Consider the following 18,275-nt stretch of genomic DNA (forward strand, 5'->3'; position numbering starts at 1 on the left):
CCATGAATGGAAACTCAACACACAGATATTTTGGATGAATAACTCTGGAATAAAATAGCGTACATAATGGAGTGCACTATCTAGTCAGCCCAGGCACTTCTAAGTGCACTTCAATAACAGTGCACAACAACAAACAATGAATTATTAGTGTGACATATAAGGGTCAGACTTAAAAATAGTATAGAGAGTTGGTGTGCCAGTAAAATATGATCTGAAAAACATTAAATCAGAATGTTTAACCAAACTTAGGAACAGATATTATGCAAAAGAGAAATGGGACAACTACGTGAAGAAGTGACACAAAGCCAAATCTATGTTATAATCCATGAAACCTGTTCACGCTGCTTAATGATGTCCATGCATGTCTTGGTCTTGTAAACCAAAACCACAACATCAGTTCTTCCATTTTTGTTTGGTGGAGTTCTTATGGCAAGACAGCAGTTATCAAAAGCTGCTGCTGGTACATCTGCAACCAGGTCATCGTTAGCATTCCTGAAAAATACTCTGCAAAGCAAGCACAATGCATTTTCCAGTACTCTTTTTACCTGCTTGTGTTCTATCACTGAGGAAAAATATGCATCTCAGTACTCATATTGTGGACTAGGAAATGGGAAGAGACTAGTTGAAGCTTTTTCTCTAAGGCTCAATTCCTTGTCAGAAGAAACTAAGGAGACATAATGTTCGGCTTACATTTGGTTGCTCTGTGCTCAATGGATTTCTGAGTAATTGCAAATGTAGAACCAGGCCAGACTCTTAGGACATACAGTAGGTACACAATTTGTAGCTCCCAGTAGCCCTTAGTATCAGGCATGTGAGCAGACCTGTTGGGAGTTAGGATTCAGCAGCTTCTGCAGGGCCACCATGTTGTGTATTATACCCATGGGGAACAAGTCCTCAGACAATTCTTTGAACACATTCCACATAACAAAATCTTGTGTGCTTCAGAAGAATGGATGCATTTTTCAGGTTTTCCAAACAGCTATTTCAACATTTTCTTTGTTAAGAAAATAAGAGCATTTTTAAAAATTAAATAACATTTTCTTTTTTGGAAATGAAAAATTCCTTCAATATGCTTGTAACAGTTTTCTGACATGGGTCATGAGTGCACAGGTGAACCACATACCCATTTCAGTTGTTGCATATGCACAATGTGGTAATATGAATTTAGACATCTGTCCCTGTGTTAATGATTTTGATAAGACATAAATAATCTTGCTTAAACAACCTACTATACACACTTATAAACCCTTCACTTTTTAATATCTGATACAGAAAGCATCAATTTGGACATTAAAATATTCATTAGTTATAAAATATTTAAAAACTTTATTTTTATTTCAATCTGGAAAGAAACTACTATTGATAAAGTAATCATTGATTTCAGCAATATAGTACAAAATAACCTAGTAAAATTTTATGGATTTTTTTTTCTTTTTGGTCTTATTGTTCAGCAGTTGCACTTGTGGCATGCTGTCAATATCATTTTAAACTAAAAAGCCAATATGATAATAAATTCCAATGACACTTTTTTTTCTTTTCAGAGAATATAATATTCTTAAAATGATTGTTAAAAGAGGACCCTTTTCATGCTGCCAAACTTTTAGAAGCATAGATAAAAATTTAAATATATAAAATATATGTGATCACATCAACTCTACAGCAATATGGATTCTTTTTTAATCTTATCCTACACAGTGCCTTCTGGAAGATACTTTAATGCACAAATCTCACCCTCTTATCCAGAATATAAACCATCTTTCTCCTGTTAAAACCAAGAGGCCATAATTCTTTGGTCATTACATTATAGTCTAGTAAGATGGGTGTGATGTCACAGAGGACTATGACCCAATTACAGGATCAACCAGGAATATGACATTGTGTGACTTGAGAGAAATGTGCTCTACAGACCCAACCCAAGGGTCAGATTTCCCAAGATGAAGTCAACCTTTCATATTGACTTTAGTGAGACTTTACACTAACTCATTCTACCAAGACAAGGAATGTAGTATCTTACAAAAGGAATGTGAACATTGTGAACAGATTTTTGTTACCTTTATCTTCAACAACCCAAAACAAATGAATCATTTTAATTTGCTAAAAATGGACAGAAAACAAATAACTCATGTGATGTACAATATTTAGTCACAGTGAACCCTGGTCTCCGCAAATCATTTCAATAGAAGAAGAAAAATTTTCTGTAAAGGTAGTACATGTACAAGACATATACATGTTTAATCACTCTAACCTATCAGCATTGCTAAATATATTTACCCTGATCCAGTAATGTAATCCATGTCAAGAAGCCTATTTCTATGTGCAGATGCCCCTTGCATTTATCTTTATTCTAAGTAATGATCAATGTAAGTAACGATCAATGCTTTCAAGAGTCTCACATCCAAATCCATTGGTCAATATGCAGCATTCTTGCATACTTTATGCACTGCAAAGCTAAACTAGCAAGCAGAATTGCCTGCTAACTAATAATCTGTATGGGAAGGGTGAGGTGACTCACTTCCAGGCATCTTCTCCCTACCACTAGTTCTCTTTAAGGAAAGTGAGCGCAAGGGTTGTGCAAATATTTGTTTTAGAGATTTCATCTAGATGAATTTTAAATTATCTGTTCAAATAAATTTAAAATTGACTTTACTGTTTTGGAAATCATTTGAAACACTGAATTGGATCAAACTGACAATGTGGACTGAATCAACAATTAAAATCAGTTTGCTAATTCATGCAGCTGAACAGTGTTTGGTGGGAATGTTCCTTGTGCAGCATCTGTTTACAAAGGTTTTTGGAGGATATCCATGAAATGCCATAATCAACTCTCCAGCCATATGAGGGAAGCTAGTGTAAGTGATTTTGCCAATATTTCTACATAAATTAATATTTATGAAATCTGTAATTGACAACATTCTTTTAAAAAAATGTGCAGAATAACCACATTGAGCATCCAAGCAAATACTGTTTTACCTGCATTATTTGCACTTAGATTCCAAGACCTTTTATAGAAAATGCATCTAACGAATCCACGTGAATCTTTATTTAATGACTTCAGCCCTAGCACCAGTTTGAGTTGAACATTTTACTGTTAAACCAAAAATGTACATCCACATGCTTTTGTAAGGATATCAAATTGGGCAGATGTGAAAATAAAAACATAAAGGTAACACAGAAAAAAGTTAAAAGAGTACACAGTTAAAATGTTTCATACATATTTGCATTATATCTGAAAAAGCGTATTAACTTGGGTTTTCTTTTAAAGAGATTTGGAAAATATTTACATCTTACTCTTTTTCTTGGTCCAAAAGAATCCTCAGAAAAGGTGCATGCCTTCATTTCAGTGGGAGACACAGACTGGGGTCTGATGGACAGGAAGGTACCATGTTAGTAAGCTTTCTTCCTAGATAGTTCTTCACCAGAAATTAGATTCTAGCAACTACCTTTCTAGAAAGGTACTTTGACAGTGCAGTCTTCAGGAATGTATGGAAGATAAATAATCCCCATGGACATATCATATTGCAGTATCCCAGAAAACAGTTTGTTGCTTGGAATATGGAGGAGGACTGTATTTCTTGGTTCCTGTGCTTTTTTTCCAACTTGGCAGGATAGGCATGCTGTCTTGTTTGCAAAGTCCTTTCTCTGATTTCTGTCGTGCCTTGATTTCTTTGCACAGGCAACGTTTTTTCTCAATCATTTCCAGCATTGTATGGTCTCCATGCAACCACTGCATGCATGTCACCTATTTAAAAAGGCACAAGATTTAAACAAGGTTGATGAATGGTACTGGCCTCTTGAAAAAAAAACCAGGAAACAGTTACTTGAGAAGACAAAACACTTAGAACAGTGAAATAAAATAAACTGAAGGACAACATATAGAAGAATGGCTTCAGATGTATTAGCAGATAGTTGTAATTTTGCAGTCTTCGTGTTAATAATGTGCATTAATCTAGATTAAACTTCCAAACTGAATCCTTCTGGCTTCAAGTCCCATGAATCTACTGATTGCAGTAATGGGAGGTACAGTTAAAATTGAATCTAGGTTGGGGAACACTAGTGTAGACCAAGAATTCAATTCAATCTAAGAAAAAAAACCTGAACTAAAATAAATAAGATTGCAGGACAGAGAATGCCTGTTTGAAAAAATATTGTACTGGAAACAAAATGCCTGTTGCTAAACCATAATATGTCCTAAATGAGCTTAAGCAAAATATCTGCCATAGATAGAATATGATGTATTTATAAATAAAAATCTGTTAACAGAGTTCAGTGTTTGCTCCTAGTACCATAATTATCAAGTTCATTTGCCATTAGTTATAAATTAGTTATGTCAGATTAATTTTTGATATTTGAACAACCAAGCAGCTTATCTGAACATTTCAGGTACCAAATCTATTTAATGGGGAGCTAGTGAAACCTTCCTTCAAACAATGCCAAGTTGCAGTGTAAATTATCATATGTTGTGCTAATTGACTTAAATAGTCCAGGTATGTATGTAACTAACAGTAATAAAAATTTTTATGTATTATGTGTATAAAATTCTATAGTGACTAGACTTTCTTTTAGGATTCTTAAGATGTTACTCTGTCCCTTTTCTCTTCCAAAAATATTTTCATCTTCATCATATTAGTGGTGGTATTTAACCAAATACTGTAGGTTTTGTTCTGCAAAACGTCTATATCGTAAAAAGACATAATTACACAATAATGTTAAAGCTAATTTGCTTGAGCTTCATTCCCAATATTAATTCCCCGATTTTCAATTTTCTTCCTGTTATGAGCAAAACATTTTAGTCTCTTCACTCAGAAAGCTCTGGCTTCTGGTGATTCTTTCTTGAGCTTTCAAATAAAACAAGGAAAAATCCAAGGTTTTAAAACTGATCAGCAAAATTCAAATATCACAAAACACGTCCTTGCTTATAATGAGGTCCTATCTACTTATAAGTATTGTCCACATTAATGCTGCAAAAGCTTGTAGACAGCTATACCTTAACATGCAATTTCAATATTTTAATGTATAATAAATCAATCAGGTTAATTGATTAGCTGATTTAATTATATGTCCGAAATCATGCTTTTATTGCTAGTTCATTTCAATGACACATTACTTCATACTGTCTGCATTTCAATGTATGATTCTTCTTTGTTGTCTTCAGAACTAAAATCATTGAAGATGTTTCATAAAATAGGCTAACCTTCACAAGTTTGTAGATAAATATGCAAACACAACACAATTGAAAAATATGGAAATACTTCTGGAGCATATGAAGTAAACAAACAAACACCAATATGGAAAAAATGTGGAGTTTAGTACAGCTACTATATTTGAGTTGCAAAAATCTGGCCAACTGGTAATAAAGTGTTACAATTTTCTGTACTTCTTTGTGTACAGTTGAGGCCAACTAGACTAACACAGAAGCCCAGTAAAGAAATGAACAAATTAAATGCTTTCTCTGACTTCAAACCATAAGAATGTGCTCAGAATAAGTTTTTAAATTTAGTGGTTCAGATCCCTGTATTATGTCCCAAGCATGGCCTTGAGTCAGAAATGATGGAAATAAAAGATAGAGTTACAATTAATCACTAGCTAAAATTATCTTCTTTTCCTGTGGCTGTTGCACAATGGGAAGCAGTCTACCTATGTACTATTGCTGATTCCCTGAGAACTGGAGACATGCATTATTGCTGGCAACATTCTCATGCAGTTAAAGTAGTGCACAAACCCCATAAAAACTAATAAAATCTATACAAAAAAAAAGTAGTGCACAAGAGCATTTCCCTGACGTACCTCTATGTTTTCCCCATTCATTCAAAGATCCCCTATGTGGAATATCAATTTTTATGTAAGACTGGGCAAGTTGAGACTACTAAGCAAGTTCTTCTTTAATATTTGCTACACAGAAAAAACATTTAAAGAATTAGAGCTGCAGTATTTTACAAGATGAAGTCCTAGTTTTGTTGAAATGGTTGTACTTGTTTTTATCCTTGCTTCTTTATGTTATCATATGCTGTTATAGACCACGAGAGAATCTACAATGGGCCACTGTGGGGAGACACTTCATAGCCTAGTCCAGCTTGGGGGCTAGAGAGTCATCTATCTTATCTATTGCCTGAAGATAAAAACAGGACCAGTTCACATAAGAATGTATTTGCTTTTTACCATTCCTGGTATTCCTAGTCAGCTTTTGCAACTCATGGGGAGAAAGGTTTTTCAGAGAACAGGGAGGCTGATGATGTAGAGTATTCAAATCCAGGCAGTATTCTATATCAGCTGTTCATGAGAGCTGTAATTAAAGCTGTGGTAAACATCTTTCCACTTTCTGAAATGAGGCTCATTTTGCATACAAGAAAATTCTCTTTCCTCCGCCCAGCAAACTGCATTTAACACCACTGGAAAATCACCAGTGTCCTGAAATCATTTAACGCACTTCTCACATATGGTGAATACACATGCCCATTTCCCTCATTAGATAAGCATTGCATAGTATAATTTTCTGCTTATGTGCTTGGATTATCTTCAGCATTTATAACAATGCTTAATCATTCTTTGAATTATCTTCAGAATTTAGAAGACAACAGACATGTGAAATTATGAAGCAAAGTTCTACCCTCTTAAAATCATAGCATACTTACATTTTTGGTAAATAGTGACAATGATAGAGATGTTTCCACTTATTTTTATAAGTTCAACAATTACAGAACAGAATAACAGAGTTGGCAGGGACCTTGGAGATCTTCAAGTCCAAACCCTTGCTCACTCAGCAAACCCTGTAACATTTCAAACCAAACTTCCAGTTTTGGAGTACCCACAACTTCTGGAGGCAAGTCATTCCACTGATTAATTATTCTGTCAGGAAGTTTTTTTCCTTAGTTCTATGTTAGTTTTCTCCTTGATTAGTTTCCCTTCATTGTTTCTTGTCCTGCCTTCAGGTGCTTTGGAGAATAGGTTGATCCCCTCTCTTCTTTGTGGCAGCCCCTTAGATATTGGAATAGTGGTATGATTGACACACACAGAGACACACACGGACACACACACACACACACACATAAACAAACTTATGCTATTCTATTAATCTCATGCTAATAGTTATATTATTTCTATAGACTTTTAAATATTGTTGGTAAGAAACCTGAAAACAAGTGTGTGTATATGTATATGTATATGTATTGTTGTTGTTAGCTGCGAAGTCGTGTCCGACCCATCGCGACCCTATGGACAACATTCCTCCAGGCCTTCCTGTCTTCTACCATCTTCTGGAGTCCATTTAAGCTCACACCTACTGCTTCAGTGACTCCATCCAGCCACCTCATTCTCTGTCGTCCCCTTCTTCTATTGCCCTCGATCTTTCCCAGCATTAGGCTCTTCTCCAGTGAGTCCTTCCTTCTCATTAGGTGGCCAAAGTATTTGAGTTTTAGCTTCATGATCTGGCCTTCTAAAGAGCAGTCAGGATTGATCTCCTCTAGGACTGACCGGTTTGATCGCCTTGCAGTCCAAGGGACTCGCAGGAGTCTTCTCCAGCACCATAGTTCAAAGGCCTCAATTCTTTGGCGCTCAGCCTTTCTTATGGTCCAACTTTCACTGCCATACATTGCAACTGGGAAGACCATAGCCTTGACTATACGCACTTTTGTTGACAGGGTGATGTCTCTGCTTTTTAGTGTGCTGTCTAGATTTGCCATGGCTTTCCTCCCCAGGAGCAAGCGTCTTTTAATTTCTTGGCTACAGTCCCCATCTGCAGTGATCTTGGAGCCCAGGAAAACAAAATCTGTCACTACCTCCATTTCTTCCCCATCTATTTGCCAGGAATTGAGAGGGCCAGATGCCATGATCTTGGTTTTCTTAATGTTAAGTTTCAACCCAACTTTTGCACTCTCCTTCTTCACCCGCAACAAGAGGCTCTTTAGTTCTTCTTCACTTTCTGCCATTAGAGTGGTATCATCTGCATATCTTAGGTTGTTGATATTTCTTCCGGCAATCTTAATTCCAACTTTTGATTCATCTAGCCCTGCCTTTCTCATGATGTGCTCTGCATATAAGTTAAATAGGCAGGGCGACAGTATACAGCCTTGCCGGACTCCTTTCCCAATTTTGAACCAATCAGTGGTTCCGTGTCCAGTTCTCACTGTTGCTTCTTGACCCGCATATAGGTTTCTCAAGAGACAAATAAGATGGTCTGGTACTCCCATCTCTTTAAGAACTTGCCACAGTTTGTTATGATCCACACAATCAAAGGCTTTAGCATAGTCAATGAAGCAGAAGTAGATGTTTTTCTGGAACTCCCTAGCTTTCTCCATGATCCAGCGTATGTTGGCAATTTGATCTCTAGTTCCTCTGCCTCTTCGAAATCCTGCCTGTACTTCTGGTAGTTCTCGATCCACATACTGCTGAAGTCTAGCTTGTAGGATTTTAAGCATGACTTTACTAGCATGAGAAATGAGTGCAATGGTGCGGTAGTTTGAACATTCTTTGGCACTGCCTTTCTTTGGAATTGGAATGTAAACTGATCTTTTCCAATCCTGTGGCCACTGTTGAGTTTTCCAAATTTGCTGGCAAATTGAGTGTAGCACTTTTACTGCACTGTCTTTTAAGATTTTGAATAGCTCAGCTGGAATACTATCACCTCCACTAGCTTTGTTGTTGCTCAGCTTTTCTAAGGCCCACTTCACCTCACATTCTAGGATGTCTGGCTCGAGGTCAGTGACCACATCATTGTGATTATCTGGGACGTTAAGCTCATTCTTGTATAGTTCTTCTGTGTAATTTTGCCACCTCTTCTTAATCTCTTCTGCCTCTGTTAGGTCCCTGCCATTTTGGTCCTTTATCATGCCCATTTTTGCATTAAACGTTCCCTTCATCTCTCCAATTTTCTTGAAAAGATCTCTGGTCCTCCCTATTCTATTGTTTTCTTCTATTTCTTTGCACTGTTCATTTAAGAAGGCATTCTTATCTCTTCTAGCTATTCTCTGGAATTCTGCATTCAATTGGGCATATCTATGTTTTTCTCCCTTGCCTTTCGCTTCCCTCCTTTCCTCAGCTATTTGCAAAGCTTCCTCAGACAGCCATTTTGCTTTCTTGCATTTCTTTTTCTTTGGGATGGTTTTGGTTGCTACCTGTTGTACAATGTCGCGAACCTCTGTCCATAGTTCTTCAGGCACTCTGTCTATCAGATCTAATTCCTTAAATCTATTTGTCACCTCTACTGTATATTCAACAGGGATATGATTTAATTCATACCTGAGTGGCCTAGTGCTTTTCCCTACTTTCTTCAGTTTAAGCCTAAACTTTGCAAGGAGAAGCTCATGGTCTGAGCCACAGTCAGCTCCTGGTCTTGTTTTTACCGACTGTATAGAGCTTCTCCATCTTTGGCTGCAGAGCATATAGTCAATCTGATTTCTGTGTTGACCGTCTGGTGATGTCCATGTGTAGAGCCGTCTCTTGGGTTGTTGGAAAAGAGTGTTTGCTATGACCATCGTATTCTCTTGACAAAATTCTATCAGCCTGTGCCCTGCTTCATTTTGTACTCCAAGGCCAAACTTGCCTGTTATTCCAGTTATCTTTTGGCTTCCTACTTTAGCATTCCAATCCCCCATGATGATAAGGACATCATTTTTTGGTGTTACTTCTATAAGGTGCTGTAGGGCTTCATAGAACCGGTCAATTTCATCCTCTTCAGCACTGGTGGTTGGGGCATAGACTTGGACTACTGTGATATTGAATGGTTTGCCTTGGATTCGAACTGAGATCATTCTGTCATTTTGAGGATTGTATCCCAGTATTGATTTTCCTACTCTTTTATTGACTATGAAGGCTACTCCATTTCTTCTGAGGGATTCTTGCCCGCAGTAGTATACCTGATGGTCATCTGAATTAAATTCACCCATTCCTGTCCATTTTAGTTCGCTGATACCTAAGATGTCGATGTTCAGTCTTGTCATCTCTTGTTTGACCACGTCCAGCTTTCCTTGATTCATGGATCTTACATTCCAGGTTCCTATGGAGAAAAAATCTTTACAGCATCGGACTTTCCTTTCACCACCAGACATATCCACAGCTGAGCGTCCTTTCGGCTTTGGCCCAGTCGCTTCATTCTTTCTGGCGCTACTAGTACTAGCCCTCTGCTCTTCCCCAGTAGCATATTGGACGCCTTCCGACCTGAGGGGCTCATCTTCCAGCGTCATATCGTTTTGCCTTTTGGTACTGTCCATAGGGTTTTCATGGCAAAGATACTGGAGTGGGTTGCCATTTCCTTCTCCAGTGGATCACGTTTTGTCAGAACTCTCAGCTATGACCTGTCCGTCTTGGGTGGCCCTGCACGGCATAGCTCATAGCTTCATTGAATTACGCAAGCCCCTTCGCCACGACAAGGCAGTAATCCATGAAGGGGATGTATATGTATATGTATATGTATATGTATATGTATATGTATATGTATATGTATATGTATATGTATATGTATATGTATATGTATATGTATATGTATATGTATATGTATATGTATATGTATATGTATATGTATATGTATATGTATATGTATATGTATATGTGTATGTGTATGTGTATATATATATATATATAAGCACAAAGCCGAAGACACCAGCCTGAAGATGATGAGTGGGACCTCGTCGAAACGTCACCAAGACACTCTCAATCTCACATGGGAAAAGACCTGAATACACCAAGACCTACATACTTGTACCCATGAAAATCTACGAAAACATATATATATATACACACATGCACACAGACACTTGTTTTCAGGTTTGTTACCCAACAATGTTTAAAAAGTCTACAGCAATAATATAACTATACGCATGAGATTAATAGAATAGCATAATTGTAAAATATATCAATGTAATATAGAATAGAACAGTTCATAACAACTCAAAGATAACTTCAGTCATGTCATTTATTAGTTAACCTCTTAAAACATCAATCACTAACACTAGCAAATTATATTTTGGAGAAAAAATGCTAATTAGTTGATTACAATATTAATATTTTTATATTAGTTTTATATTAATTCAAGATAGACACACCTGCATTATAAGAAGCAATAATTAAATCCTAGGAGACCCTCCCTACCAAAAATCATTTTTATAAACACCTGTTATCAATAAATCAATTTCAGATTGAAATTTTAAAGAATGAATGGATTAAGGAATTTGTGTAAAAATGGAAAGTTTTAATATTAAAAATCTAGATACATTACAGTTTATTCAATAAAAGTTAATATTTCAGACTTATTAGATACCACTGTGTTGTATAAAAAAAGAAATAAATAAATTCTTGCATTACTGGAGATGAATCAAGAATAACACTTCATTTGAACACTGTGTTTTTGCGATAGCCTAAAATTAAGGATTTGTCAATGTTTCTAATGTGAATTTTAACAATTTATTATGTTTCTATTTTGAATAAGAAAAGATTGAAAGGGAGGGCATAAAAATGAAATATACCAGGCAAGATTTTTAAATCATTTTTGTAATCTTAAAAGCAGGCTGTTTTCTTCAGTAATTCAGGGTACAATTATTAACAAAGAAAATTTATCTTCTACGTTATTAAAGTCGTACACATTTGCAGATGGGGTAGGGATGATGACATAATTGTCATGACATCATCACACAAATATTGTGCCTTACATACTGTTCTCATTTGTACTATAAGACAATAATGCATGTCAATGTTTTGACATCATTATGGTTTGTCATGAGTACTGATGTCTAACACATGATGAATTCACAGAATAACACTGACTCAGGACTAAAGAAGCTTCTTGGATGAGAAGCAAAATGTTTTTTCAAAGGAAAAAAACCAAGAAAGTCCCATTGCCTTTTGGAAAAAAACATCCATATCCTGGATGATTGAGAATCTCCATAGAGATTTAGTTTATAATATACCGGGTATACAATATACACTGATTCTATACATTTCCAAACTTCTTAAAAAATGTTTTCAATTTTAGAATGATATTTAAGCAGTTTCCAATGTAGAATTTTGAATAATAATGACTAGACCTCAGCATTCAAGAATTATCAAATTGTTCATTAATCCCTGGAATGAATTAAACTGATAGGAATTTGGGTCATGTTTCCCATGCTTGAATTCCACAATAAGTTTAGTGGAATATGTTTTTCAAAATTAGTAGTATTTTTGGTGTCCCAAATCCACTCCTGTGTGCTAGTCTAAAACCTAAAGAATCCGGTAAGCTAGAGATCACATCTAATTTATTAACATGATTAACCAGAGATGGAAGATCTTGTGCTGTTGTTATATTACAAATGAAGGCAAATATACATGTATCAAGATGTGAGATAGAATCTGAGTCAGTCACCAGGACCAGAGATTTACTCATCTGAGCATCATGGGCTCCAGCATGAATCCGAAAGCTTGAAAGAGTAAAATCTCTGGTCCCAGTGACTGACCCAAATTCAATCTTGTTAATATATTGTAGGTAGATATGTGTGTATGTGTGTGTGTTGTTATATTATGTGCATGCCTTTGGATGGACAGATGATGAATGGATGGATGGATATTCCTTCTCTCACACACCACCTATTTCACCACCTCTTTTTGTGAAGATTTGACCTCCTTCCAGCAAGAAAATAAATGAGATTGCAATAATTTATTGCACAGTTTTATAAACCCATCAATCTACCTGGACAAAACTCTCAAGGACAAATAATATAATCAACATTAATTGAATGGAAATTATTATCCTTAAAAAAACAAGTATGCTTTATGTTAGTACAGATAGTTCCTAATAAAGATGGGGATGCTTCAGACCATGAATATGCCCACTGTGAAGTGTGATGTTACTAATTACCTGGAGGTCCAATAAGAACAGGGAGACTGGCCAAGCTTTTATCTAGAGCCTTTTTTTTGGCAAGTGTCAGCTGGAGGAATGAGATGTTGAAATAAAACTATAGAGAATGCTCAGAGCAAAATATACTTTATATCACTATGGAAATATATTAGGAGTTGGAGGGCAACAGCTACTTTTCCAAATAATATTTACTTAGTGACTTACTGTGAAAAGAGATGTACTGAGAACTGTGATAAATTCCATTATATTAGATACCTTTATTCCAGTTAAAATAGTATTTTTTTAAAAAACAATACAATAGAAACATCCAAAATAAATATACATAACAGCCAAGATACTTGGCTAGTTAGAAATACTAGAAAATGGGGCCCTGATCACATTCAGTGTCCCGGGCTCAGAACATAACCAGTTTTTTTAGGGCCTTATGAAAAGCAAACAGAGTTGGGGTCATTCTAATCTCCAAAGGGAAGATGTTTCATAGAGCATTGTGGGAAAAGGCCTGTCTTGTAGTTCCTGCCAGTTGTTTGGCTGATGGGATCTGCAGTGTGCCCATTCCGCTCAAACTGATTGAAACTCTTGGAAGAAGGCAATCCCAGGTGAGCATGATCAAGAATGCTCATCAGTGCCTCAAATACATGGCAACTATTAAGAATTATTAACCCAATTCTTGGTAGCAAATTCCCCCTCCTTTTTAATCTACCAGCTAAAACCCAGGAATGGGTAAGTTATTAGGGTCTTTCCACGTGATAACTCTGACTATGGCTAAGGAAAAAAAAATGATTAGGAACAAAGCCTTGCATGGAAGCTATTAGCAGTATTAATACAAGTATCCAGTCTTTGTCCAGGCACAGTTAGTTACATAACAGCAGAATAAATGATGCATATTAGGGCATATTATGGTCTGTATCAAGTGATAAATTTTTATTTTATTAATGTGTGGATTTTCTGTTTTCTTATCTTTTGTTTAGGAATGGGATATCATAGAAATAATGTAAAATATTGAATATATATATTCTCTCAAGAGGGTGCCAAGTGAAATCCTTAGTTTGATGTTTCTGTGCTGATTTTCTCCTGATGACATATTTGCTTTCTTTCTGAAAATCTCATCAGTACTACTTTGGTCTTGCTGGTCTTAATATTTGCTTTAAATGCATGTAGGTTTTGTCTTCAGGTCATTTGAGAATATATGTGAATCACCATTCTGCAGAGAGCTTAAGTGAAATGGTATGAGCCCCTCCTGGATTTAAAGAGTTATTGTAGAGGTAAAAAAAAATAGAAAAGTAATATTTTAACATTCTCATTTAAAATACATAAAGTTTTATTTTCATTGTTCAACAAGACAAAATGAAGGTTATAAATTATCAAAAGTGAGTGCTGGCATCCATACTTGATTATAACTTGCATACTACATATAATGTATATGAATAATTCAAACATTTCAATGATAGACTATGAAGAGACACATGTACATATACAGATATATAAACAAACTATACATACATACATGGGTGAATAGATATACATAATTATGGGCATACAGTATACAGACAAAGTACTATACAGGTGCTGTAAGTGCAATATACTGTATAAGGCTATACAAACATTTGAGGGAATCTGATGAAATCATGATCACCATGGCAACAAGGCTAGAGCAGTCTGTGATGTAACAAAGTGATGGTGATAAAAACAGAATCTTTTCACAGTGCGCTGTGTAGTGTCTCCCTTTCTCACACACAGAGATAAATACAGAAAATCCACTGCATTTCCATATCAAAATGATAAAAACACCATATTTCTTAACAAAATGGAAATGTATCTGAGATGAAACAAATGATATTCTATGTATACCATATTCTCAATTGGCCCTTTATTTTCCTTAATAAGAAGGGGACAGGACACACAATCTTTTTTTTAATAAGCTTTGGCTTTATATCACTTTTTATTCTTGTGTTCTTAAATGTATGAATAATATTCTACAAAATTGTTGCCCTGAGTTAAACGTAAAGGACCACTCAAAAAGAAAAGAAAGGCACAGCATTTCAAACAGAGGTGCAAAGAAGGCATTTGTATGAAAGCAATTCAACAAAATTGTGGGAAGTCATTTATTTCTTAGCTTGCTTAAAAAATAAATCTCAGAATGTCAGCAACCTTATTTCCAGTCTTCTTTTGTAAATGACAATACTTTAAATTGTGCAAAAAGGAAAGTCTTAAAGCATAGCTTCTCCAAAGCAGTTTAAAAATGGGTAATAAAGTTTAACCAGCATATTTTGATTTTTTGGGGGAAAATGATTCCACAAATGAAAATTTTCATTTAACCAAGAAGCTGACCTCATGTTAATCAATGAAACAATATGTTTACATGGTCAACATCAATCATCTTAAAAAGTTGTGCTGCAATCCTTTACCCATTACTAAGTTGCATTGAATCAATAGGACTTATTCTAAGGAAATATTCCTATAATTGTTGTACAATGTTTTAAGATTGTGTGTATGTGAGTGTGTCTATGTGTGTGTGTGTGTGTGTGCACATTAGGTTGTGGATCTCCTAGTAAAGTTTATATAAACATGTATGAATAGAACAAAATCCAAGGAAGCGTGATTGGATTCTTAAGATTGCATACTTTACACAAGATGATCTAGGACTACACTATAAACCATGAAGAAAAGAAAGATAGAAGGAATTGAATAAATGTTGCTGAAAGGCCAAATCAGGGATTTAACATTCAATTGTTTTATACCATGAAGAGTTGCTACCTAGGATAAAAAGTTATCTGTGATTCCTTGTTGTAAATTATCATAGACTACTAAATGAATTGTGACATAAAAAAGACAAATCATGGGTTTCAATGAATAGTTTTTCTAATAAAAAAGAGCTATATCTGTCATTGCCAAAGACTAGGCATAACAGGATGATTTTCTAAAAATGTTTTTATATTTCATTAAATGGAGGGAATGGATAAAAGTTAGTCAAAATTGCTGTTCTTTCTGGTCTTCATAAAAAAAGGTAAGGTAAAGGTTCCCCCGCACATGCATGCTAGTCGTTTCCAACGCTAGGGGTCGGTGCTCATCTCTGTTTCAAAGCCGAAGAGCCAGCGCTTGTCTGAGGACATCTCCGTGGTCATGTGGCCAGCATGACTAGACACCAAAGGCGCACGGAACGCTGTTACCTTCCCAAGATAGTGGTCCCTATTTTTCTACTTGCATTTTTACTTGCTTTCGAACTGCTAGGTTGGCAGAAGCTGGGACAAGTAATAGGCGCTCACTCTGTTACGCGCACTCGGGATTCGACCCGCCAAGCTGCCGACCTTCTGATCGACAAGCTCAGCATCCTAACCCACTGAGCCACCACATCCCCTCTGGTCTTCATATATCCATCTAAAAATCTGAAAAATGGTTTATAAGCAACAAAGCTGTGAGTAAATAGGCTATCTTTACCTTCTGAAGAAGCTCTTAAAAAGGTTTGTGATCATGTATACCACATCTACATGCAGACAAATTATGCTATGAATATTGTTGAAACTGAATTGATGCCAGCCCACTGCCACCCAAGGCATAAATTCCCTTCCATTCAGTGGGTTAGTCTTAGAATCATGTCTGTTGCATCACTAATTTGTTGGCTGATAAAAACAGCTATCTGATGTGCTGAATTTTTGTTTTCTTGTAATATTGCAATTTCTACTGTACACTTATCTTCCTTCTGTCCTTCAAGAGCCCCCAAAGTTAAGCTAAATATAGCAGTTTTCAGAACATTTGCATTCTACTTTTTGTTATTTCCAGTTTCTATCTCACTGGCTGATCATAAATAGGTCCAGAGACTTCTATGGGATTTCTTATAACATTTTCACAATGCCATAGATTAACCTGTGGCCTGTCTTTTCTGCCATGAAATTCTTGTTCATATGAATGAATGAACCTTTATTGTCAAAGTACAACCATGTATACATTGAGATATCAGTTTGAAATTAGTCTCAGTTATTTTAATAATCTCTATTTCCAGATTATCAGGTTTTCATATGACGGACAATTGCATGTGTAATATTAGAATTCAAAGGATTTGTAAATCAAAGATATGTGGAAGAAGTGTATATTATTATTTCAACAACCAAAAGTAGCCCCGCTTTCTTGAGTATGAAACTCTACTTAGTTTTTTTCAATCATGTCCAAGATCACATTTAAAGATGGCAACATTCAATCAAGGAGTGCATTCCTCAACATTTAGTGTCTTCAACGTATATGAGGGAAAGAGGACAAGAAATACTCCAAGAACAGACCAGCTGTTCATGCTGTCAGTCAAAAATATTGGTGAGGTACTTTTATGAGTTGTAGAAATTTGCTTTATTAGACCAGCTAATTGTTAAGAAGGATCTCCCAGAACACCCAGCACACACATCTTTATCTGCATAGCAGACAGTATTCTCTGTGTGCCAATATTAGTCACACAACTCCTGGATGTTACATTAAAGAAGAATCAGTTTATTCTATTGTAAAATGAGAAGCAAAGCAGAGAAAGGAAATATGTGTCAATACTTTTATGAGGAAACATATCTAATTTGGGATCAGTTGAATAGAAAAACTATAAGGCAGTTAAATGCTTGCTGTTGTACTTGAAAACAGATTTTAAAATGCTAGATTAAAAACTAATTTGCTTTTTAGTGTACAAGCAGTTGTCTGGGGGGGGGGGAACTAGATAGTATTAAAAGAAAATAGACTAACTTCTCCCTCTAGTGGCTATCCAAAATAATGAACTAAATCATCTGCAACATCTTAGAACCTTAATTAGAACTACACTGAGATTCTGCAAAAAGGTTGACTCAGATTCTAAATTTTAAGACTACATAATTATTATGTTAAGAGAATTTGCAAGAACTCAGTCACAAATGTATGTCCGAACTATGTCTGAAATGGTATCCTTGCTTAATGGGTGGGTTTTATACCTATTGCTAAGTTCTAAAATAATTTTCTTATTTGTAATTCATCATGTTATATGGACATAGACCTAGCATTTTGAAAATATGTTTTACTGTATGTTGTGAAATGAAAATTTGTATTACATAGATCAGCAAAAATATAAGAACAGTCTAAAACAAAGTAAGATGTGACAATATGATGGAAAGACAGGGATAACCAAATCCATTAGATTTTTAAAGATATTCCAAAGAACCCACTAACTGGTTATGTCAAGCAAATGTGTTATGTTGCAACAATGAATGGTGATTTATTTAATACTGTAAGTCATAGATTATGATATATAATTCTGTGTGAATTATTGTTCTATCATCTCAGATTTTATCAGAGGGACATTCTTTGCACCATCACTATTTCACTTTTTCAAACCATATTGATTCTGTAGTACAGATTCTGTACTATTATCTGTAGTACTACAGGTCTGTAGTGCTACAGATAGTGAATTACTGTCTCTTTCCTTTTCTCTTGTCTTGACTCTCAACTTCTGAGT

The 18,275-nt window shown here is 35.6% G+C and overlaps 1 protein-coding gene across 1 annotated transcript in view; it reads right to left on the reverse strand.

Moving 5' to 3' along the window:
- Window positions 1-3,511: 3,511 nt before the first annotated feature.
- The window catches only part of NYAP2 (neuronal tyrosine-phosphorylated phosphoinositide-3-kinase adaptor 2), a gene marked incomplete at its 3' end in the record, with an annotated part of 137,222 nt that continues 122,458 nt past the window's right edge, over window positions 3,512-18,275 (reverse strand). Inside the window, exon 6 of the mRNA XM_081328287.1 lies at window positions 3,512-3,739. Within this exon, the coding sequence (XP_081184413.1) occupies window positions 3,512-3,739 (228 nt within the window). The remainder of the gene's footprint in view (window positions 3,740-18,275) is intronic.

Source organism: Vipera berus (genome assembly GCF_964194415.1).
Source record: "Vipera berus genome assembly, chromosome: 5".
NCBI classification, from domain to species: domain Eukaryota; kingdom Metazoa; phylum Chordata; class Lepidosauria; order Squamata; family Viperidae; genus Vipera; species Vipera berus.